Genomic DNA, 24669 nt, shown 5'->3' on the forward strand with positions numbered 1-24669 from the left:
TCCTAGGGTACCCTGTGCAAAGCCAAAATTTGCCCCGCCATCCTCTCAATGCCTTTCCAAAGGCAGGTAAGGAGGCACCCAGCTTTGGGAAAGAGATATGAGAGCCCTGTCTGGGTCCTAGAGCCCTCCCACCTCCGTCCCAAAGTACTAACTAGACTTTAGGAATGAGAGGGAGGACTCTAGGACAGGGGTTCCCAACAAAAATTTCTCGAGGACCCCTCATCGAGCCGCTATTGTGACAAGGACCCCCATTAATTCCTAATCCTAAAATTAAAAAGTGAGAGCCAAATTAAGAGTCTTTTTATATTTTATATTTATACGTTTTTTACAGTTACAACAGAGTACTCCATCAGTATACTCCATCAGCCTACTGCCTTTGTCGTTTTAACGAACCACTTTTTAACCAACGGTCCATTTTTAACTACGCGAACTGTAGCTTCCGTGAAAAACAACACTTTGTTTACAAACACTACTGTTTTGCAAAGAGGCAGCGCGCGCCAGGGAGGAGGGAGGGGAATGGAGAAGACAGGGTACCTGCGCAGTAGTGCACAAATGAAGCCGACGCGCGCAAAGCATCTTGGGGAGGTGAGCGTTAGTAGAATGCGCATGCTGCCTCTTTGCAAAACAGTAGTGTTTGTAAAGCGCCACCTAACGGCATACAGCAGAACTACTGCCTCTATCTAATTCTAGTTTTGCGCTAGACTCTGCTCATGTAGGAAGTGGCCAAAACAAAAAATCTGTTATCATACGAAATATATTTAATATATTTTTTATTCTAATAACATCTTGCGGACCCCTCTGGCATAGCTCGCGGACCCCTGGGGGTCCCCGGACCACCTGTTGGGAACCACTGCTCTAGGAGCCTGACAGAGCCTCATGCCTCCTTCTCAAAGTCCAGCACCTTGTTTTCTGGGCTTTGAGACCGCAGCTCCATGGCTCAGCACTCATCGCACAGCCCAAATCTGCCCCTACATCCACCCAGCATGGATACCCACAAATTCCATCTGGTTTCAAGATGCCATCATTTCCCCCATTATAAATATTTTGGCATTGTGTTCCAAAATAACTAATTTTCGGAGCCACGAGCCACGAGGCACACAGGTTTCTTCTGTAGGAATGGCAGCTATTTCCTGGGGGAGGTGAATGAAAAGACCTAAGAAAAGACTATTTATGTATGCTACCATGGCTGTGCGGATGTTATTGGCCCAGAGATGGAAAGAAGATAAAGTCCCTACCAGAGAAGAATGGCAGATCAAGTTGACGGATTATGCCAAAATGGCTAAAATGACCGGAAGAATCAGAAATCAGGAAGGCCAAAATTTTAATAAGGAATGGGGAAAGTTTATAATTTATCTTAAAGACCATTGTAAACAGTTAAAAATCGTTAGTAGGGTTGGAATATATCACTTGTAGTTTAATGGTGAATTTTGGATACAATGGAGAGAGAAAAGATGTGGATTGTAATAAAAGATGCAGGAGGAAATGATTAACAAAGGGGGGAGGGAAGTCCAAGAGTCCTTGGAATCTTGTTTTTATGTTGTATGCTGAATATGCGACTGTAAAATTTTAATCTGAAAAACCAAATAAATAAATTTATAAAAAAGAAAGAAAATGGAGACCTAAACTAGTCATCAGGAAAGAGGAAGGTGCTGTAGAGGTTTATTCTTAAGAATGTAAGAATAGCCCTGTTCTGTCAGGGCCCTCTGGCCCAGAACCCCATTCTCATGGTGGCCACCCAGTTACCTGTGGGAAACCTGTAAGAAGGGCCCATACACAAGAGCACCTCCTCCTCCTGTGGCCTCCAGCAACTGGAACCCAGAAGCATTACTGCCTCCATCCATGGAGGCAGAGCATGGCCATCATGGCTAGTCCCCATAGATAGCCTTCTCCTCCACAAACCTGTTCAACCCTCTTTTAAAGCCATCCAAGTTGGTGGCTTTCACTGCCTTCTGTGGGAGCGAGTTCCATATTTTATGCGCCGTGTGAAGAAGTTCATTCTTTTATTGATCCTCAATCCTCTAACATTAAGCTTCATTAGATGTCCATCAGATAATAATATAATGATGAGCTCTGCGAGTGCGGCTTTCTCCCGATTGAAGTGCAGAGTGTTTGAGGACTGGAACATTCGCAGGGAAACCAAAGTGCTTGTTTACAAAGCTATTGTACTACCAACCTTACTATATGCTTGTGAAACATGGACCACTTATAAACTCCTCGAAAGATTCCATCAACGGTGTCTCTGAAAATTTTTACACATCACTTGGGAAGACAGGCGAACTAATATCAGTGTACTGGAAGAAGCAAAGATCAGCAGTGATTCTTCGGCATCAACTTCATTGGACTGGTCATGTTGTGCGGATGCCTGATGATCATCTTCCAAAGCAACTACTCTACTTAAAAATGGAAAGTGTAATGCTGGTGGTGAACAAAAGAGGTATAAGGACTGTCTCAAGGCAAATCTTTAAAAATGTAGTATAAACACTGACAACTGGGAAACACTGGCCTGCGAGCGCTCCAGTTGGAGAACAGCCTTTACCAAAGGTGTCATGGGCTTTGAAGACACTCGAACTCAGGACGCAAGGGAGAAACATGCTAAGAGGAAGGCATGCTTGGCAAATCCACACCGTGATCAACTCCCGCCTGGGAACCAATGTCCCCACTGTGGAAGGTCGTGTGGATCCAGAATTGGCCTCCACAGTCACTTATGGACCCATTGTTAAAATTGTGTTTATGGAAGACAATCTTCCTCGGCTACGAGTGATCGCAAAAGAAGAATGATGATGAGGATTCTCACCCGATGAACAAGAATTCAGAAGGCACCATTCCAAATCTACCCAGAACAAAGTAAAGAGGACAAGAAACAGCCAAAACGATACTCTGGAAAGCTCCACCACTTACCTATATACAGGGAAGAGTCTTTCCTTCTCACATGGTCGTCGATGTAGGAAACTCCTAAAGGCTGGACAGGGGTGGCCCCAATCCCTAGGAGAACTTGAGCTCCAATGAGAAGCAAATACATCATGTTGGTGGCAGTTCTGTTCCTGCAGATAAGCTCCGGGTCTGGTCCCTCATCGCTGGCAGAGCCATTGACCACGCAAACATCCCTCCCTTCTGCGCCCCACCGAATCTCCCCAGATTCGTATTCGTACTGATGGGTCAGGAATTCGGGCAGCGCTGAGAGGAGAGCCCCGAGAGCCATGACGATCCCTCCGCATCCTATCAAGCGAGGCCGGTGACCCCGGGCACCAAAGTAGCTGACAAACAGGATGAGAGCCAAGTTCCCAATCTCAAAGCTGCTGGCAATCACACCCACGTCGGCACTCTGCAGGTTGAATCTCCGCTCCAAGGTGGTCAACACACTCACCTGTGAGGAAAGAGAACGAGTTTTAGCGTGCTTGTGTCCTATTTTCCAACGTTCCTTTCTCATTGCAGTACCTGTTCAAATATGGAAAGGCAGCAGGCCATGCTAATTTTCATTCACACCAGTGGGCATGGTGTGACATAACAACAAACATTGTTGGACAATGAGTTGGTCCTGAGCTTTAAAGCCCTAAGCAGCCTCGGCCCAGTATACCTGAAGGAGTGTCACCACCTCCATCGTTCAGCCTGGACACTGAGGTCAAGCTCTGAGGGCTTTCTGGTGGTTCCCTCCCTGCAAGAAGTGATGTTACAGGGAACCAGGCAGAGGGCCTTCTCGGTACTGGCGCCCGCCCTGTGGAACTCCCTCCCATCAGATGTTAAGGAGATAAATAACTATACAACTTTTAGAAAACATTTGAAGGCAACGCAGTATCGGGAAGCTTTTAATGTCTGATAATTTATTATGCTTTTATATGTGTTGGAAACCACCCAGAGTGGCTGGGGAATAATAATAATAATAATAATAATAATAATAATAATAATAATAATAATACACTTTCCGCACATGCATATTTCCGTTCCCCTGTAATTTCCCCATGAAAATGGCAGAAAAGAACTGTAAGCTGTTATATTGCTCTGAATTTTGTCACTTCTCTGATTTTCTGGGGTAAGGGGGCTGCAAACAGGGTTTTTTTCTGGAATTAAATAAAATGGAAATGAACGCAAAAAATGCACAACATTCCTTTAATTTTCTGGAAGTGGCCTTTACAGCATGTGGAAGCTCAAATATAATGCATAAACTGACAAGGAAACATGAGGGAAATGGAGTAAACGGCTGAGGGAATGCAGTTTTGGGGTCAGATTACTTAACACCTGACCCGCCATATTCTGTTGCAGAACTTTCTCCTCTTGCCGACAGGGGATAAGCTCTTTCGGCAGCATTATTAGATTAATAGGCACACAGAAAATTGTTCCTCCTGAAAGGAGCAAACGCAGAAACTGTTCTGGAGAGAAATGTATATTCTGCAGCAAGCCTTTAAAAACATCCACATCAAAGACTTAGAACACACACACACACACACACACACACACACACACACACACACACACACGGCCCAAATAGTAAAGACCTTTAAAACAAAAAAGGACAGCCTTAGGAGAAAGGCAAAAAATAGTTAGGACCAGAGGCAATCAGAACCTCCTCAAAAAGTAGATGATGTCCTCAGTAGCTTGATTCTAAGAGATTCTGGCAGCCTCTGTCCTCTTAGATATGCCCTCAGTGAACATCGGAATGCTGAGAGGACATTAAAAGATCACTGGGCAGAAGAGAGAATAAGTTTTACTGGACTCGTCTGTATTACTTAGTATGGAAAAATTAAAGGGGGAAATGCAATTTCTTGTATTCCTGAAGCCAGACAAAGCCAATGTAGTGACATATAGATGTTGTCATGTACAATTCCTATCATCCCTGACAATTGGCCACATTAGTTTGGTCCAACAGGAACAGCAGTCCAGAACATCACCTGGGTGCCTCAAAGTAGCTAAAATAAGCACATCTATATTTCTTTATGAATCGCTTCCCACTAGCCACCCCAGAGTGAAATGAAAACATACACCCAAAATAGCAGATGTTTGTTTATTCAGGTTTATATCCCACCCTCCCAAAGGAGCCTAGGATGGCCGCTACAACATTTGCATATATAAAGAGCTAAAGCTTTTGCATTTTTAAAAAAAATTAAAACAATGAGGTGTATATATAAATGATTTCTACATCTTGCTTGGCACTGTCTGACCAGCTGTGGGTCTCCAAGGTCTTAGGGAAAGAGAGGTGTTTATAAGCACCAGCTCCTTATTTATTTTAACTGGAGGTGCTGAGGGTAGAACCTGAGGCCTTCTGTGTGCCAAGCAGGTGTGCCACCACAGAGCCACGGGTGAAACATAGGAACATAGGAAAAGCCACTTCCGCATCCCACAGAGGTGGTGTTGTGGGCGTGGCCTGACCGAACTCTCGCAATGGGGGCTGAGAACTCAGCCCCCTCGTGAGTTGAGAGTTCCCGCCTCCGTCATACCTGGGCCGACCAATAGGGTCGGCCGGGAGGTGGGGCTTCACTCCCTTTAAACCAGCCGGAGGCAGGAACTCAGTCTCTTCCGCCCCGGCTCTCGGACCGATCGGATCACCCATCCACCCACCCTTTAGGCTAGGCAGGTTAGGCCGACGCTGCTATGGACTTCGGTTGGTCGCCTTGGTTCGCCGGGGGCCTGGTAGGACTTTTTCCACTTGGACTAGCCAAACTGTTTTTTTCGCCTACCTCATAGCAATTCGTCACAACTTGGTTTGGCAGTTAGGCATTGGAAATTTGCATAAAAGAAAAGGGGGGCAGATTACGTCATCCTCTGCCCAGAAATTGGAGATTTAATCCCGTTAAAGGGGTTCCGGGGGCGGTAGCTTTGTCCTGAGCCTGCGGAGGTCAGGGCCTTATGGCACCCCCCAACGGTGGCCACAGGAGGTGTCTCAGTAGATGTACATCATTGGGCTCCTTTCTGGTGGTTAATTTCTCCCAGACTGTAACACACGGGTGGTTCCAGTCGGTTAGGTTCCAATGCCTAAGCCAATACCGCTCAACATCCAAAACCAATAAAGTTGTGGCCTTTTTCAACCACTTAAAATCAATTCACTGCGTCTTATTTCCTGGGGAGCGAGGGACATCGCCACACAACCATGAGATTCTTGGTCCATCTAGCTCAGTCTCATGGCGTGCAGTCAGTGGACTTGTGGTAACTAGGCTAGTCCCCTAAATGTTCCTGGTAAATTCGAGTATTAAAGTGTGTCCAACTCATTCATATACATTCAATTTCATATCACAATATTTATCGCTCTGACGTGATAAATACTCTGTTTGAGAGATGTTCCCTTGGTTCGTTTCCTGCGTGCAAACGCATTTTGTGCAGCCCTGCTTTGGCTTCCACTTACGACTGATGAGTCATCAGCAGGAGCGGCTGGAGCTGAGGAACAGGAATAGTCCGTTGAACAAAATAACTACACGTGGTGTTTGGTGCTTTGCGTTCAACGTGTCTCCTTTTGTTCTGAAGACAACACAGCACAGGTTTGTTTTTTCCCCCTGTAGCAACTAAAAGCGTGCAGTTTCAAGCATTCAAGTGAAGGTGTGGTGACCAGAAAGACCATACCGTGTGTGTATACTTTAGTTAGAAAATATGGAGAGGGACTCAGTTAAAGAAACATTTCCCTGCTTAGAGAATGCACCTGTGCATGTGCAGTCTGGCTGAAAGACTGTGCCAAGGCCATCGCAACTTGGTGAAATGTGCCTGCTTCCACAATGTTGTGTTTCGGACCTTCTTTGCGGCACATCTGTTCCCCTATGAAAAATTTCACCGCATGCCACTAGTGTGTACGTCAAGTTTCTGGAGGGTAAGTCGCCTTGGAAGAGCCAGGGATTTAATCTGGAACCTCTTCTATGCAAAACAGGGTAAAGGGTATTAGGATCCCCTCAAGGTCCTTAGAAGATTTCAGGGACGTTAGTTGTAAAGCTCTCATAGCACCACACAGAACTACCTTAGACCAAGTCAGAATATTGGTCTATCTGGTGTCTACACTGACTGGCAATAGCTCCCCAGGATTTTGCAGGGTTATCTCCTAATTGGAGATGCCATGGGTGTAAACTGGGACCTGCTGCATACAAAGCAGATGTTCTCCCCGTGAGCCATGGCCACTTCCTTGAAAGAGGAGACCTCTCACCTCCAGCAGTTTGGCAGCAATTAAAACCTTCCTTCAGGTGAACTTGACAAAAAGGGACCTGCCAATTCTGACCTGTTTGTGGTTTCCTAATACAGTTCAGTCCTAATACACCCCTCACGGGAAAATGATGAGGTTCAGTGTAATGCTTAGCCATTTTTCAGTAGTGTAATAGTAGTGTTTCTGCCACTACGGTTTCCGTTTAAAACAGCAGGCAGTGCAGAATAAGAATCTTGTGAGCGAGAACTCTTGCTGTGCATGGGACGTGGGGGTACAAGAAGACGTTTGTCTGGCTCACATTTTAATGTGGGTGCACCTAATTCCTGTAAAAATGAATTAAATGGAAACAGTTAACCTCCAGAATTTGCACTCATCTGGTTTTTGCAATGCAGTTCTCCAACACACAGACAAATGTACTAGACAGAGATAGACAGAGATGATAGATAGATAGATAGATAGATAGATAGATAGATAGATAGATATAGATAGATGATAGATAATAGAAATACTTTTTTGTCACTGTACCACTTGTTTACAGTGAGATAAAACGAGCCCCCCATCCCCCTCAATCTCTCAGTCCTTGTTACTGAGATAGATGATAGATAGATAGAGATAGATCTTCCTTCTGTGAGACATTTAAGAACACAGAGAAGCCATACTTGAAAGCATCACTGCAGAATGCCTTCCTAGTACTTTGGCACGCCTGGGATTGTCCTACATGACACAACCTACTCCTGAATTTGTCTTTGCTCCATATCTCCTTGGAGACACTTCTTGGCAAGTAGAGAACACCAATAATAGCACCTCAAACACAAAGAGCCTTGCGGTTTCTTCTGCGACTGAGTGAAGGAGGGATGGCTTGCACGTTGGGACAAGAAGCATCCACTGTGAGGGTTCATCCACACATCTGCTTGTTCCATGCCTAGAAAGCAAGGGGCTGAGCAGTTTCCGACTTGTCCCATGCTTTGAAGGCACGAGTTCCAGCGGTTTTGCCCTTGCCCCTCTGCTTTCCTCCGGGAAACCTGCTCTTTGGGGCTAAATTGGAACAGATCGCAATCCATGGGAAAACCTGATGGCCATTCATTCTGATTCAGCACCAGATCACAGGTTTTCTTTGGGGGGAAAGCAGTGGGGCAAACGGAAGTGTGAATAAGCCCTGAGGTTCAATGGCCCTCAGATCCATGCGCAACAGGCCATGTTTTTGCTGGCAGCATTTCTAGAGATGCAAACAAGGACAGATGTGCAGCAATACAGTTCAGAAAGCAGTGCAAAAGGGTTGAGAATGATTAGAAAAAACAAACATTTCCCAGAGAAGGTCTAACGCAGGCACCCCCAAACTTCGGCCCTCCAGATGTTTTCGACTACAATTCCCATCTTCCCCAACCACTGGTCCTGTTAGCTAGGGATCATGGGAGTTGTAGGCCAAAACATCTGGAGGGCCGCAGTTTGGGGATGCCTGGTCTAACATCAGAAATAGTGTTCATTTTGTAATGATCTCCTTACAGAAAAGGAAAAGAAGGCACCTCTGAATCCAAATATCATCACAGGTATTTCTGAAAAAAACATACAGTAGGGAACCATTTTCATTTATCGTTTTGCAAAGCAATTATGTATTTAGGAGATCAGCTTCAGGATCCTACCCCCCAAAATTCGTTCTCATTTTAACAACATGCTTTGAGAAATGATTCTGTGAGAAGACCCATCTCCCTGCGCCCCCCCCTCCCCAGTCCAGTTAAAGGAAACTACGAGATATTCCCTGCTACTGTCACAAACACTGACTTCCAATGTCAAAAGATAACTGTGCTCATCATCATCCCCACAGAAACAGCCTGATGGGTGAAAAGCTGCTGACCTCAGCATCCACCCAAAATATCCGCCTGTCAAACAAAAATGGGATTTACCAAGTAAGTAACAAGTAACAGGAAAAGTGGGAAGCATTGAAAGACTCAGACTCCAGACTCTTAGCTGACAGATTTGCAGAGAGCCAGTGTGGTACAGTGGTTAGAGTGTTGGACTAGGACCCAGGAGAGAGGGGTTCAAATCCTCACTTGCCACAAAGCTCATTAAATGATCTTAGGTCAGTTATTGCCTTCTTAGCCTAACTTACCTCACAGGATTGTTGTGGGGATTAAATGAGGAGGGTTTGCCACATGGTTGGCAAAGGCTGATCTAGGGCGTCTCATAAAGGTCCAATCAATTTGTTGGACACAGGACAGGGCCTTTTCAGTGGTGGCACCACAACTATAAAATGACCTGCTCCTGGAAGCATGCCTGGCACAGTTAAGGCTGATGTTTCAGTGGCATTTAAAAGCTGGGTGATTAGTAATTTATTAGTAATTAATGAGTTTTATCATTAGATTTACGACCCACCTTTCCCCAGGAGTGTGTCACAGCAATATGAAATACAGCATTTGAAACAGTTTAAACCAAAATACCAAACAGAGCAGGTTCTAAAATCTATTTCTCTCTTGAATGTCCAGGGCCAATGTAAAGAGGTACATCTTCAGCATAAGGCAAAAGCTATATCATCATCATCATGATCATCATGATCATAATCATTTAAATTTGTGTACTGCTCTTTGTCTGAAGATCACAGGGTGGTTCACAATGTAAAAATACAAAATGAAAACACAAATTACATAATAAAGTAAAAGCAAAACAATAACCTACCTCCTTAGAAACATTTAAAAGGCCGTAGAATGTTAATCAGCCAAATGCCTGGTTGAAGAGAAATGTTTTTGCCTGGCACCTAAATATATGTAATGAAGGTGGCAGGTGAGCCTCCCTGGGGAGAGCATTCTGCAAATGGGGAGCCACCACTAAAAAGACCTGTTCCCATGTGGCCACCCTGCAGACCTCTCGTGGGGGAGGCACCCAAAGAAAGACCTCAGCTGATGATAACAGAGTATGGGTCAGTTCATATAGGGAGAAGCGGTTCTTGAGGTATATGCTGAAGGTGCCAGGCCCACTGCTGGAAGGAATCCCACAACTTAGGGCCTGCCACAGAGAATGCCTTCCCCCGGGCTGTCGCTACCTCTGAACTTCTGAGGGTCCCCTCTGCCAATCTGAGCACCCGTGAGGGTCTGTAGGGAAGTTCAGCTGCAGGGGCTACAATCCCTGTGCTGGATTTTGCTCTTCTGTATTCAATTTATATCAGGAGTGCCCCTTGTTTGGTCTAGATCACCGTCTCAATTGTCATTTTAAATTGTTTTAAAATGATGGTGTAACCCATCCTGGGGATCAATTAATGAAGGGCAGGTTAACAATGCCCTTAATAAAAACAAATATAACCAATGCGGGCAAGGAAGGAGGCGCTCAGCTGCAATGAGGCAGCAACATGGAAAGGAGGCTGCTGCTGCTGCCCCAGGATGCCTGATTAGTCTCCTCTATTCCGAATAATTTGTAAAATAAATCCCCTGGCAAATTAAGGTTCCATTTTGGAGTGAACAAACAACACCAATTTGCATCTGGAGTGCTTCTGACACATTTTAATTGCTAGATGTAACAAAAGTTCATTCTCACTTGCTCCATATTTCCTGAAGATGAGCCTTTGCACCCTAGGGTGCTGGGAATTCAAACTCCTGGGAACCAAATTTTGTACTTACAAGCATTATATAAGTTCTCTCTCTCTCTCTCTCTCTCTCTCTCTCTCTCTCTCTCTCTCTCTCTCTCTCTCTCTCTCTCTCTCTCTCTCACACACACACACACACACACACTTACCTGCCAAGCTGCTAAAAACACCACAAGTAATCTCCCTCCCACACATCTCACAGGCACACAGAGATGTAGGTGGTAAGAACAAAAGCTGCATCTTATTGAGAAGAGGATGAATTGGAATTCATTAACCCACCCGACATAGTTTTTAAAAGCCTAAGTAAGGAACATAGATGGTTTTAATATACTAACCAATGTAAGAAGGGCACTACAGGGCAAGGCACAAGGCCCATCTTATCCAGCCTCCTGTTCTCTCACTGGCTAACCAGACACCCCAATGGGAAGCCAAAAAACAGGACCCAAGCACAACAGCATGACCCCCTCCTGCGGTTTCCAGCAACTGGTATTCAGATGTATAATGCCTCTAAAAGCAGAGGCAGAATACAGCCCTCATGCCTAGCAGCCATCGATAGCCCTCAAAATATGGCTAATCCTCCTTTAAAGCCATCTAGGTTGGCGGTCATCACTGACTCCTGCAGAAGCGAGTTCCATAGTTTAACTATGCACAGACATTCAGCAACACTAGATGTCCTCAAGTTTTAGTATTTGAACTAGAAATACTTTAACTCCACTGGATCTTTTGAATTGGGTACAGCAGGCATGTCCAACAGGTAGATCATGATCTACCGGTAGATCACTAGACATCTGCGGTAGATCACTGGTAGATCATTGGCTCCCCCCAAAGAAGCTGAACAACTGTGGCTCCCCTAAAAAAAGCTCAACATTTTACCTCCTCCCTGAAAAAACTCAATAACTTTTACCTGAACCTCCCCCCCAAATGGGCCTTCCTCCTTCCTAAAAAAAACCTTTGACCTGAACCCCCCAAAAGGGGGTAGATCACTGCCAGTTTTTAACTCTGTGAGTAGATCGCAGTCTCTTGGGAGTTGGCCACCCCTGGGGTACAGGATCCAAGATGAAACAAGTCTAATGCAGTCCAGAGAGGCATACACTTTTCTTGCAATCTTTTTTAAAAAATTAACACAACAACTTGATAGCTTATTGCCAGATCTGCCTAGGGTTCTTTACACATGTTCTTTACACATGTTTAGTTCTTTCTGGAGAGCCAGGAGGATCACCTACATGAAATCCCAAGCCAAGCAAGCAAGCCTAGTATCTGCCAAGAGAGAATAACACCCCGAGCATATGATACAGTCGGCTTTGGTCCACAAAAGCTTTTGCCACAGTAAATATGTTACTGCTTCAGAGTACCACAAGGGATTGTGTGTTTGCTGCAACTGACTAGCACAGCTTCTCCATCAGCATTTCTCCAGTGTTTTAAGATGTTGCAGCTTGTATTGAGAGGAGGAGGCTGAATGTCAGAGATGGAAATGCAGTGCACTCGGATCTTAAAGGTAAAGGGACCCCTGACCATTAGGTCCAGTCGTGACCGACTCTGGGGTTGTAGTGCTCATCTCGCGTTATTGGCCGTGGGAGCCGGCGTACAGCTTCCAGGTCATGTGGCCAGCATGACAAAGCCGCTTCTGGCGAACCAGAGCAGTGCACGGAAACACCGTTTACCTTCCTGCTGGAGCGGTACCTGTTTATCTACTTGCACTCTGACGTGCTTTCGAACTGCTAGGTTGGCAGGAGCTGGGACCAAGCAACGGGAGCTCACCCCGTCAAGGGGATTCGAACCGCCGACCTTCTGATCGGCAAGCCCTAGGCTCAGTGGTTTAACCCACAGCGCCACCCACGTCCCGGATCTTACGCACATTCAATTTGTGAGATTTCAACCTTAGGCGGCTGAAGGCTGGCAAGCTGAAATCTCACAAATTAAATGCACGGGAGGCAGAAAGTGTAAAAGCACTTTCTTTCTTTCTGGGTTTTCTCAGTACAGCACCAGAGCCTTGATCTGCCCAGCTGACACCTGACATGGATCCCGTGCGATGGACACACAGTGTGTGAACCAAGCCTGAGAGAAACAGGCATGACAACACACACACACACACACACACACACACACTATGGGAGGAGATGAAGCTGGATCTAATCAACAAATAGACAGATGCAATTTCATCAGGCTGCAGCAGGAGAGAAGCCAAGCGAGGTTGTTTCATTGGCTCTGCTGCCTTTGGCTTTCCTTCAACTCACCTACTGTAGCTGCAACCATTCCATCAGGATGCAAGGGGGGGGTGAAGCAGGGCTGTGCCATCAGGATCTTACCTTTCTGCTCCTTCAACTGTCTCTGAGAAGTAGCAATTTCATCAGGCTACCTAAGCCTTTTCCATCCCAGCTAGTTGTTATAAGAACACTAACTTTAAGAACTGGGGAATGAGCTTGCTTTTTTCTTCCTCCCTCCTTCCTTTTATGCTGTGTCTTCTAGATTGCAAATCTGAGGACAGAGATGGCCTTGTTTTTCAGCCCAAACTGGCCCAGCTCCCCCTCACTTTCCCAATTAGTATGCTTTTTCCTTGCCAACACAGCTCTTCCCTTTCCCAGTCTCCTTCCCACTACGAGGTCTCTTTGTAGATGGCCCCAGGTCCAGTCCTCAGCATCTCTAGGTAGGGCTAAGAAAGCATCCCTGTCATAAACTCTGGACAGCTGCTGACAGTCAGTGGGAACAATACTGAGCTATGTGTGGCAGTGGTCTGATACATGCAATTTCCTATGTTCACCCAGCCAGCCACATTCAGAGCCAGGACTGGTGAGCAACAATCAACTTCTCCAAAGGCCTCGGTTTAAACAGCCAGACCAAAGCAGGCATGGAACTGCTTTCTTCAGCAACACATCCCCCAGATGGACAGTCTTTTATCTGAAGCACCCCCTGACTCTGGCAGATGTTGGGTCCTTGCAACTAGGTCAGCCTGAACTGGAGCTCTCTGGCACTCTCGAAGGCTAAAGACCGAGGAGAGAAAATTAAATCAGGCTCTTTGCTCTGCAAAAAATTGAAAAATGCAACCCTGGAAGCTGTCAGACCTGAGAGCTTTGCTTCTTGCTGCAAAAAGAATAATTCTGTTTCAAGATAAGCCACAAGATCAGCTTCAGGGTGGGAAATATTATTATTATTATTATTATTGTTATTATTATTATTATTATTATTATTATTATTATTATTATTAAGCACAAACATTCTATGTTAGAGAGAAGGAAAGAGGTATGCAACACTCTCCTAAGAAGGATGGGGGCTTTATAAGATTGAAATGAGGGGGGGGGGAGCAGAGAAGAGAAATCCAATTGCAGGGCATAGTTTCATCTCCTTTTCAAAACCAAGCTTTCTGACTTGCTCTGCTCCACCAAACCTCTCATGACGCCAACATCATTGAGGATTTGGCTATTTGCAAACTGACCACTTTAAAAATAATTAAAAAATTGAAGGATAAATTGATGACTGGTTAAAAGGGGACTAAGCAACTGAAATGCCACTAATTGTCTGACAGGCCTCATAATAAGAACACTTAGCACCTGCAGTTGAAGTGCTCAACATGTGCCCAAGAAATCCTACAACAGCCTTGGAAGGTAGACCAGTTTTCTCATCCCGTAGTTGCAGGGAGAAGATTGAGGATGAAAGTCCATGCACCTAGATACGGATTTGCTGTTTTCTATATATGCATTCCTGACATCAATTAGGAGGCATCCAGGGAGACCAGAAAGCAGCCTTCGTCCCCACAGCTCGTGACCATTATTTTAATATTGAAAAGACACCAGATGTGCCTAGAAGCAATAACACGTGTCCCTCTCTGCTTTCTAATGCCTCTTTGCAGGTCCTGGCACCATCTCAAGTGAGAGGAAATCCAGGACGGGGCCTTTTCTGCTTTGGCACCCCACCTCTGTAACTCGCCCCAGAGAAGTTCAACTGTTGCTGCCCCTGTTGCCTTTTCAGCACCGGGTAAAGGAGGATTCTGATGAGTCACCCAGACTTTTTAAGACGTTCAGCTCAACTGTTCATCCTGTATTCATCTCATTTCTTTATGTAATTTCTAATTTTCATAATGCTGCTTAAGGCCCTACTTTCAAAGCAGTACACAATAGGAAAACAGCCTAAATCATATTGATCCTGTATAGTTTCCATATATTTTAAAAACAGCTCTGGGTTTGGCTGTGTAACCCAGGGGTCAGCAAACTTTTTCATTAGGGGGCTGGTCCACTGTCCCTCTGACCTTGTGGGGGGCCGGACTTTTTTTTTTGGGGGGGGGAAATATGAACTAATTCCTATGCCCCACAAATAACCCAGAGATGCATTTTAAGTAAAAGGAAACATTTTATTCATGTAAAAACACACTGATTCCCGGACCGTCCACTGGCCGGATTTAGAAGTTGATTGGGCTGGATCTGGCCCCTGGGCCTTAGTTTGCCTACCCAAGGTGTAACCTAAGAAGAAATATAGAATAGAATAGAATAGAATAGAATAGAATAGAATAGAAGAATAGAATAGAATAGAAACAGCCTCGGTCCAGTATACCTGAAGGAGCGTCTCTACCTCCATCGTTCTGCCCGGACACTGAGGTCCAGTGCCGAGGACCTTCTGGCGGTTCCCTTGCTGCGAGAAGCCAAGTTACAGGGAACCAGGCAGAGGGCCTTCCCGGTAGTGGCACCCGCCCTATGGAACGCCCTCCCACCAGATGTCAAAAAGAAAAATAACTACCAGACGTTTAGAGGACATCTGAAGGCAGCCCTGTTTAGGGAAGCTTTTAATCTTTAAGAAATTAGTGTATTCTAATATTTCTGTTGGAAGCTGCCCAGAGTGGCTGGGGAAACCCAACCAGATGGGCGGGGTATAAATAATAAATTATTATTAGTAGTATTAATATATTCTATTATATATAATTGCCTAAAAGCCATAATAAATAATAAATCACATAAATATATAAATGCCAGAAGAGTTACAAACCCATCAAGTCTCTCGCCTACCTGCCCTCAATATACTGATTTACACTGCAATCCTAACCATGCCTACTCAGAAGTAAACCCAACAGAATTCTGTGGGGGTTGCTTCCAGGTAAGAAGGGTTAGCAGTGCAGTCATAGTCAGCCGAAGCCTAGATGAACCATACCCGGCCTGATCACCTGGAGGGCCTTCTTCCTTGCCACAGGTGACCAGGGAAAGCCAGTATTGGCAAGTCTGCTGGGAAGCTGACCACTGTGAAGGAAATCGATCTTGGACTAAACCCGACAGGCTGAAACTCCCAAGCTCAGTGAGGCCTTTGCCGGTGCCATTTCAGTCCACCCTAATTTCTATTTTCGAAGTGCTTATGGGATAATTAGACAGGATCCAAACAAGAACATAAACAGAACATTACGAGAACATGAAAATAGCAGGGTGCATGCAGCCGCCTCTGAGCAGGCAGCGTGGGTTTGCATTTGCATAAAAGCTATGCAAAGTGGAAGCTGGATCTGGATGTGGACACAGGGCGATGCAGGCGGCACAGCCAACTCCCTTCATAAGTGTCAAATGGCAGCTGAGAGGCCTTGTGAGGCTGCAGAAGAGCCCCCTTTGCTGTGCCATCTTGGCGAATGTTCTGGAAAACATTACCAGGGATATTTTATTTTGGAGGTTGTGCCGGGGGGGCGGGGGGAGCACAGGGATGTGGGCACATGCTCTGAATAAATAAAGGCTGTTTATATATCACCGGCACTGTGGCAGGTGCCACAAACTGCCAATAAAAATATAAATATAAATAAAGGACCTACCCACGTGATGCTGACACGAAATCCTACACAAACACTATGCAATAGAAGGAAATAACATTACCCCCTCTCGTCTCTCTGCCTTACTCCCCTCCCCCCCCCCCCCCCCCCGGCTGCATGAGGTCTCAAACAGAACATAAACGAGGTGCGAAAATGACTCTATGAATCGAAAAAGAAGAGGCTATATGTGCTTTTACTTGTTTACTTGTTTGTTTTGAAATAAATAATAAAGAAAGAGAGAGAAATGAGAGAAAAGATGAGAAATGAGAAAGAGAAAATATTTTTTTTAAAAAAATCCGATAGTTTCAGTGTTTTCTTTTTGTACACCACTTTGAGAGTGTTTTTTTAAAAAAAATATCAAGCAGTATATATGGTACATATCATGAAACAAATAATCTAGAAAGAAATTTAACCTGCATACAGCACACATTAGTTATTACGGTAATTAATGCTAATGAATACTGATATAAATTCCTTCCTCTGACATGCTTCCCCACTCAATATCGCTCAGCCTCCTGGTTCTCAGCCACAATCTCCCCTGGCTCTCTCCCTGGGGCCAAACAATCTCACAGATTACCCCCAAAATCTCACAACTATAAGAGTTTCTGGAACAAACTGACACCACCTTAGTCTCTCCCTCTAGGCTTGTGCCCGGGAGGGTGTCTGGGGAGCTTTCTCAGGCTGCTTGCTGCTGTGTCCCTTTTGGACCTCAATCAGCTGTGCTGCACCCAACCAGTTCCAGGCTACAGGTGGTTTTGGTGAGTATCTCAGGGGGTCCCAAGGATGGCAGATAAGACTGGTGAGAAGAGGAACACACCTCTCCTCTTCCAAAGCTAGCAAGGCAAGGCAGAATTATTGTACCCGCAACCCTTTCCAATCCCTCAGCCCATTTCCCCACATGCTTGCATTTTTATTTATATTCTGAACCCGCTCTGATGATTTAATTGTCTGTGCTGCTTCTGCTTTGCTTTTTTTTTTTTGCTTTAATTGTTCTACTAGGGTTTTGGGTTTTTTTGGAGGGGGGCGTTGGAGCTGTTAACCACTCTGAGCATTATTGTGTTTTCTGGAAAGGCTGGCTATAAGTTATCCTAATGAATAAATTAATAGTTATATCTGCTAAAGGAAACGTGCTTGGAATGCCAAAGCAGCCAGGTTTGGTCCCTGGCGAGTTGGGAAAGGCTCCACTTGGAATCTTCAGAGAGCTGCTGCCAGTCAGTGTAGACAACCATGCAAGAAAAGGACAACCAGGCAGATCAAGGGGTTGAGCCACCCAGCTATGAAGAAAGGCGGGGACATGATCGAAGTCTATTAAACTTCATGCATGCAGACTCTCCAAGCGTTCCTGTTTTCCAGGGACAGTCCCTGCTTCACAGAAGCTGTCTCGGTTTCTGATTTGATCCCAGAATCAGTGGCGTAGGAAGTGGGGTGCGGTGGGCGTGGGCCGAAATATATCTTTTGGGCAAAAATATATCTTTTGTTTAAAAAAATAACTCCTGCACCCACCACTGCAGGAACACTCCCCCCTCGAGTGATTTCCAGAAAACAGAAGCATGGCTGCCTCCAGCTTTGCAGGCAGAGCACAGCCTTTATGGCTAGTAGCCTTCGACAGCCCTCTCCTCCATGAATCTGCCTAATCCAGAGGCGTAGTTGGGTGAGGTGGGGGGCATTGGGTGCCACACCGCAGGGCCTGAGCCTGAGCCATGTGTCTCTCCTGAGGGGGAGGCGGCGTGCGTATTGCCTGCAAGCTCCGCGCTGCTCTTTCAAGCAGCTTGGGGCTTGTGTCTGCCCACTGCCTCAGCCACCCTACAGCTGAGGGGGAGGCTGCAGGGGCTCCACGCAGTGCCTCCTGCCTTGGCTCACCCCGCCCCCATGGGAAGCTTGTCCCGCCCCCATGGGTGGCTCGCACCACCCCTGGCTGCAGCGCACGTGCGCTGCCCAGAATGTCCCGTTTTTGCTTAAAGGTAAAGGGACCCCTGACCATTAGGTCCAGTCGTGACCGACTCTGGGGTTGCGGCGCTCATCTCACGTTATTGGCCGAGGGAGCCGGCGTACAGCTTCCAGGTCATGTGGCCAGCATGACAAAGCCGCTTCTGGCGAACCAGAGCAGCACACGGAAACGCTGTATCTACTTGCACTTTGACGTGCTTTTGAACTGCTAGGTTGGCAGGAGCTGGGACCGAGCAACGGGAGCTCACCCTGTTGCGGGGATTCGAACCGTCGACCTTCTGATCGGCAAGCCCTAGGCTCAGTGGTTTAACCCATAGCGCCACCCACGTCCCTTTTGTTTTTGCTTAGGATATCTCTATTTTCATTTAATCCAGTCCCTATTTGCAATTAATCCAGAATGCGGCCGCTAGACTGGTGACTGGGAGCGGCCGCCAAGACCACATAACACTGGTTCTAAGAGACCTACATTGGCTCCCAGTACGTTTCCAAGCACAATTCAAAGTGTTGGTGCTGACCTTTGAAGCCCTAAACGGCCTCAGTCCTATATACCTGAAGGAGCGTCTCCACCCCCATTGTTCAGCCTGGACACTGAGATAAAACTACCACCTGACATTTAGAAAACACCTAAAGGCAGCCCTGTTCAGGGAAGTTTTTAATCTGTGATATTTTAATGTATTTTGGTATTTGTTGGAAGCCGCCCAGAGTGGCGGGGGAGACCCAGCCAGATGGTCGGGGTATAAATAATAAATAATAATAAATAATAATGATTATGATGATTTTCATCAGAGAAATGCTGAAGGGTTTTTCTCCCTCTCTCAGAAGACTAGAACTTGTGGATATCCAGCTAAATGTTGAGATATTCAGGACAGACAAAAGAAAGGGCCTCTTCATGCAACACATAATTAAACTATGGAACTCGTTCTCATGGGATTTAGTGATGGCCACCAGATTGAATGGCTATCATAGAGGATTGGGCAAAATCATGGAGAAGGCTTCCAATGGCTGCTAGCCATGATGGCTGTACTCTGATTTCATAGCTAGATGCATTAATTCTTCTGAATACCAGTTAATGGAAACCACAGGAGGGGAGAGGGCTCTTGTGCTTGGGGCCAGGATTCCAACAGGCATCTGGGTGGCCCCTGTGAGAACAGCATGCTGGACTAGATGGGCCATGGGACTGATCCAGCAGGCTCTTCTTATGTTCTTACAACACTGGGCCCAAAGTCTGAGATTGTCGCTCAATTTTAACAGAGCACTGTTCTGAATGCAAAATGGTACAGTTTCATTCTTTGGCATTTCCTATTATAAAAGATCAGGTCAAATGTGGTAGATGGTAGATGGGACCTCTCTTTGCCTGAAACCCTGGAAAGTCACTCACAGTCATAGGATACAATACTGGACCAGACAGGCAAATCAATGGACCTAGAATAAGACAGCTTCCTATGTATCCCCTCCCATGAAATCCTTTGCACATTGCAGAGGATACTGGGGTGCATTCTTAGTTGCACAAAAAAACCATGTTGCACATAGGGCAGACCTATGGGGTCTTGTCATCCCAGGAGACAGTTTGAGAGTGGTGTAGTGGTTAAGAGCGGTAGACTCCTAATCTGGGGAACTGGGTTCGCGTCTCCGCTCCCCCACATGCAGCTTCTGGGTGACCTTGGGCTAGTCACACTTCTCTGAAGTCTCTCAGCCTCACTCACCTCACAGAGTGTTTGTTGTGGGGGAGTGAAATGTACTCGGAGTCGAGAGTGATTTTCATGCTCTTTATTCAGCTCATAGTCATCAAGGAGAAGAGGAGAAGAAGAATGGCTCTTTTCCCAAAACCATCTGCTTATATACATTATTTACACAATGGGCCTTGCGTGATTGGCTACTTCAGGGCTACACCTGTGGGCCAATCAGGTTTTGGATTGACTTCTGCCTGCAGCCTGATTGGCTGCTCCTACAGGCCAATCAGGTAGCAGATTCACTTCTGCCAGCCGCCTGATTGGCTGCTCCAGCAGGCCAATCAGGTTGCGGATTCACTTCCACCTGGAGTTGGATTGGGTAGCTCCCGCTGATTCTGAATCCTATTGTTCTAGGATTCAGCTCAGTACATAACACCCCTCCCCTCTAAGTTCCAGTCCTGCCCGGGAAGTTGCATTCGTAGTCCCCAAGGTCTGCTAGCCGCCTCCGTGTGCGTTGTGGCCTGGGGTGTTCCTTGGTCAGGGGTTCTGGTTCTGGCTCGTGTTCCGAGGCTGCTGGCTGTGCCGGGGCTGTCTGGTCTGGCGCCACTGAACCACTAGGTTGTGGCTCTGGTTCCGGTGTCCTTCCAGCCTCGGGGCGCCCCTCTGTGCCTACTGCTTCTGCTTCCCCTGCCCACCCCTCTCGCTCTACAGGCCTCACTGCCCTGCGGTCCCCTTGGGACCCCTCTGTCCCACTCTCCTCCCGGGTTCCTCCTGGGAATCGTCGCCGTAACTGGTCGCAGTGGCGGCGCCAACATTGCCCCCCTTCCGTTAGTACCTCGTACGACACGGGACCGGTCACCTTGGTGACTGTGGCGGGTGCCCATGCTGGGCCTGCCCCAAAATTCTTTGCGTACACTGCGTCCTGGGCCACAAATGTCCGGGGGTTCCTGCCTTTCCCCACCACTACCTCATCCTGAGCTCTGTCGGGGTGAAGTCGGTCCAGTCTAGTTGCAAGGCGCCGGCCCATTAGTAGTTCAGCTGGGCTCCGGCCCGTCGTTGTGCTTGGGGTGCTGTGCTGTGCTAGAAGAAATGCGGCAAGGCGGTATTCCCAGTCCCCTTGTGTCATGCGGCGGAGGCTGTCCTTGGTGGTCCGCACCATGCGCTCCGCTTGGCCATTGGTGGCAGGGTGGAATGGTGCTGAGCGGATGTGGCGGATGGCGTTCTGCGCTGTGAAGGTCTGGAACTCCTCTGACGTGAATGCGGTTCCATTGTCCGAGACGAGGGTGTCAGGGAGCCCGTGGGTTGCAAAAAGCTTACGTAGTACCCGGATGGCTGCCGCCGTAGAAGTGGACGGTACCAGTGCGACCTCCAGCCATTTGGTGTAGGAATCCACCACTATGAAGAATGTTTTTCCCTGGAAGGGGCCAGCGAAGTCCACGTGCAAGCGTGACCATGGTTGTGTATTTGGATTTAAAACTACATTACATCCAACCATGCTACTTATATTTATAATCTCTTGTCAAAAAGGCCTTACTTGGGGCGCAGTTCTAGAATGTATTCATTACGTCCATTCCTGGTTTCCTCACATATATCATGCTGAAGATTATAAATTATTTTTAACCTGGCAGGCATCAAATACCATCTATATAGCACAGCATTTTATAATGACTTTCTTTCCCAGTAAGTGGGATTACATTTTTCACTATGCTTTTCGTAAACCCATTTAAAATAATCCCTAGAAATTACATCACCTATGCCTTACGTCCTCCAGTTTCATAATCAGTCTGCGTCAGGTACGATCTCATAGAGGTGCCATCTGCAGAATACATTTTAAGCACTGCGATACCAATTTAACGGTCATGGCTGCCACCACCACCCTGCCCCAAATCAGGAAACTATAGTTTGTTAAGGGTGCTGAGAGACATAGAATCATAGAAATGTAGAGATGAAAGGCCCTCTAAGAATCATCTGGTCCAACCTGCTGCAATGGAGGAATCACAGTTTAAGAATCCTTGACAGATTCCCCCCACCCCTTCTGTCACAGATGAACATCATTACCATCATCATCATCAACAACATGACTATACTTAGCTGGTCCCCTGTTTCCCTCGCATACCTACCATTCCCAGAGCAGTTGAAGAATCGACCCTTCTTCCCCGAGAACTCTGAGAACGGTTGCTCCTTGGACTCACCATCACCTGGCCTGGACCACATCCCTGGTGTCCACACCCAGCTGTGGATACGTTCTGGGCCCATTCACTGGTCTGACCAACCAACCACATGACTGCCCACAGGGTCAGCAAGGCAACAACTCCCCGTGCCCCAGATGAACCCTAATGCCCAGATTCCCAGCTTTCAATAAATTCCAGTTTTATTGATTCCCAGTTTCTAGCGTTTGTAGACCTTCAGATATGAGGCACAATATTTCAGGCACTATTCTCCTAATTCGTTTTGCAAGAAACCTACCCATTCTCAGTTTTCGGTTAAGTTTGTTTGTTTGTGTCACAGATGGGGGTGGCTACTCCCCAAGTAAGCACGCTACCACATCGTCTGGATTTTCAGAGTTTTATTGTGCATGCTATTTACAGTGCAAAGACGTCTCCTGCCATGTCTGCTCAGTGTGGAACAGAATCCTGCAATGGCTTCTGGTGGGCTCTGACCCAGCATTTAAGACGGGGTACCCAAACGCCCCTCCTCCTGGCTCTACGGTTCCACCGTGGTCCCAAACCAGGCTCCTGAGGTGCCGGTCTACCTACCCCCTCCTTTCCAGCCCCTGCTGAAGGTAGCTCCGCCCCTGCTTCCCTGCTCCCAACCTGGAGTTGAGCCTCCAGGACTCTGCAGAGCCCTGGACCCGCCTTTCCCACTTCCTGGTTTTCCCTCCCAGACTTACTGCTCTTGCTGCTGCTCTCCCAGCTGGTGGAAGTGAGCAGAGTGGGCTGCTCTCCGCACGCCCTCTCTCTCACAGTTTGTTTGTTTGTTTGTTTGTAGTATCTACAGTCATACCTCGGTTTAAGTACGCCTCAGTTTGAGTATTTTCAGTTTAAGTACTCCGCAGACCTGTCTGGAACGGATTAATCCACTTTCCATTACTTTCAATGGGAAAGTTGGCTTCAGGTTAAGTATGAACTTCCGGACCCAATTACACTCATACCTCGGGTTAAGTACACTTCAGGTTGAGTCCTCTGTGGACCTGTCTGGAACAGATTAATCCACTTTCCATTACTTTCAATGGGAAAGTTCGCTTCAGGTTAAGTACGCTTCAGTTTAAGTACCCCACGGACCAGTCTGGAACGGATTAATCCACTTTCCATTACTTTCAATGGGAAAGTTCGCTTCAGGTTAAGTACGCTTCAGGTTAAGTACAGACTTCCGGAACCAATTGTGTTTGTAAACCGAGGTACCACTGTACTTTGCATGTGCATGCACATACACATAAGAAAAATTCCTGTAGATGCACATGACCAAGCAACATGTTGCAGGTGGAGCAACAAGCCTAGGGCTTGCCAATCAGAAGGTCGGCAGTTTGAATCCCCACGACGGGGTGAGCTCCCGTTGCTCAGTCACAGCTCCTGCCCACCTAGCAGTTTGAAAGCACGTCAAGTGCAAGTATGGTAGATAAATAGGTACCGTTCCGGCGGGAAGGTAAACGACGTTTCCGTGTGGTGCTCTGGTTCGCCAGAAGCGGCAAAGTCATGCTAGCCACATGACCCGGAAGCTGTCTGTGGACAAACGCCGGCTCCCGTGGCTTATAGAGCGAGATGAGTGCGCAACCCCAGAGTCGTCCGCGACTGGACCTAACGGCCAGGGGTACCTTTACCTTTTTAAAGTAAATTTCTATCATTTGCCATACAATGCTGCATTGCTAGTGTTAGGATGAACATACAATGTGCCAGTGTGGTGTAGTGGCTAACTCCCATGATCCCTAGCTAACAGGACCAGTGGTCAGGGAAGATGAGAATTGTAGTCCAAAACATCTAGAGGGCCGAAGTTTGGGGATGCCTGGTCTAAAGAAAGGCTGTAGAACAATCGAAAATATATGTACTTGGGCCTCCCTGGAATTTTTCTTCTTCTTCTGATAATGGCTATTGAGGTAATTTAGTCTGGGACCAACAATTTTCATAATACTGTTGATACATATTAAGTACCCATACACCTCAGGAACAGGTAACTTGAGAAACTGCCTTATCCCTTATTCACCATCTGCCGCCGTCTGTGGGAGAATTTCTCCTGCAAATTCCAAAGATCTCAGAAGCCCTCTCCATAATAACACAGAAAAGGAGGGCTTTTAGTGTGGCTGACTCTGTTCTGTGGAAAAGCAGTCCTGTTGAGATTTGACATGTGCCCACTACTGCACTTTCTGGAAACAGTCAAATACATTTTTGTTCTGACAGGCTTTCCCAGCAGATAAATGGGTCTTTTCCATGAAGGTCCACTTTTAAGATTTAAGTCTTGTTTTATATGTACTTGCGGCTTTTGTGGTTTTATCTGTTTTTAATTATCTTATGTGCAAATCACACTGAAACAGCAGTTTAGAAGGAGATTAATAAATCAGTTGTAATAATGACAATATGGCACATGTTCAGCCTACTCATTTTTCTCCAGA

At 46.5% G+C, this 24669-nt stretch overlaps 1 protein-coding gene across 1 annotated transcript in view; it reads right to left on the reverse strand.

The window, feature by feature from the left end:
* The window catches only part of SLCO3A1 (solute carrier organic anion transporter family member 3A1), a 100955-nt gene that overhangs the window by 69437 nt on the left and 6849 nt on the right, over positions 1–24669 (reverse strand). The window contains exon 2 of the mRNA XM_035131226.2: positions 2899–3364. Coding sequence (XP_034987117.1) covers positions 2899–3364 — 466 coding nt within the window. The remainder of the gene's footprint in view (positions 1–2898; positions 3365–24669) is intronic.

This window comes from Zootoca vivipara, chromosome 14 (assembly GCF_963506605.1).
Source record: "Zootoca vivipara chromosome 14, rZooViv1.1, whole genome shotgun sequence".
Classification (NCBI taxonomy): domain Eukaryota; kingdom Metazoa; phylum Chordata; class Lepidosauria; order Squamata; family Lacertidae; genus Zootoca; species Zootoca vivipara.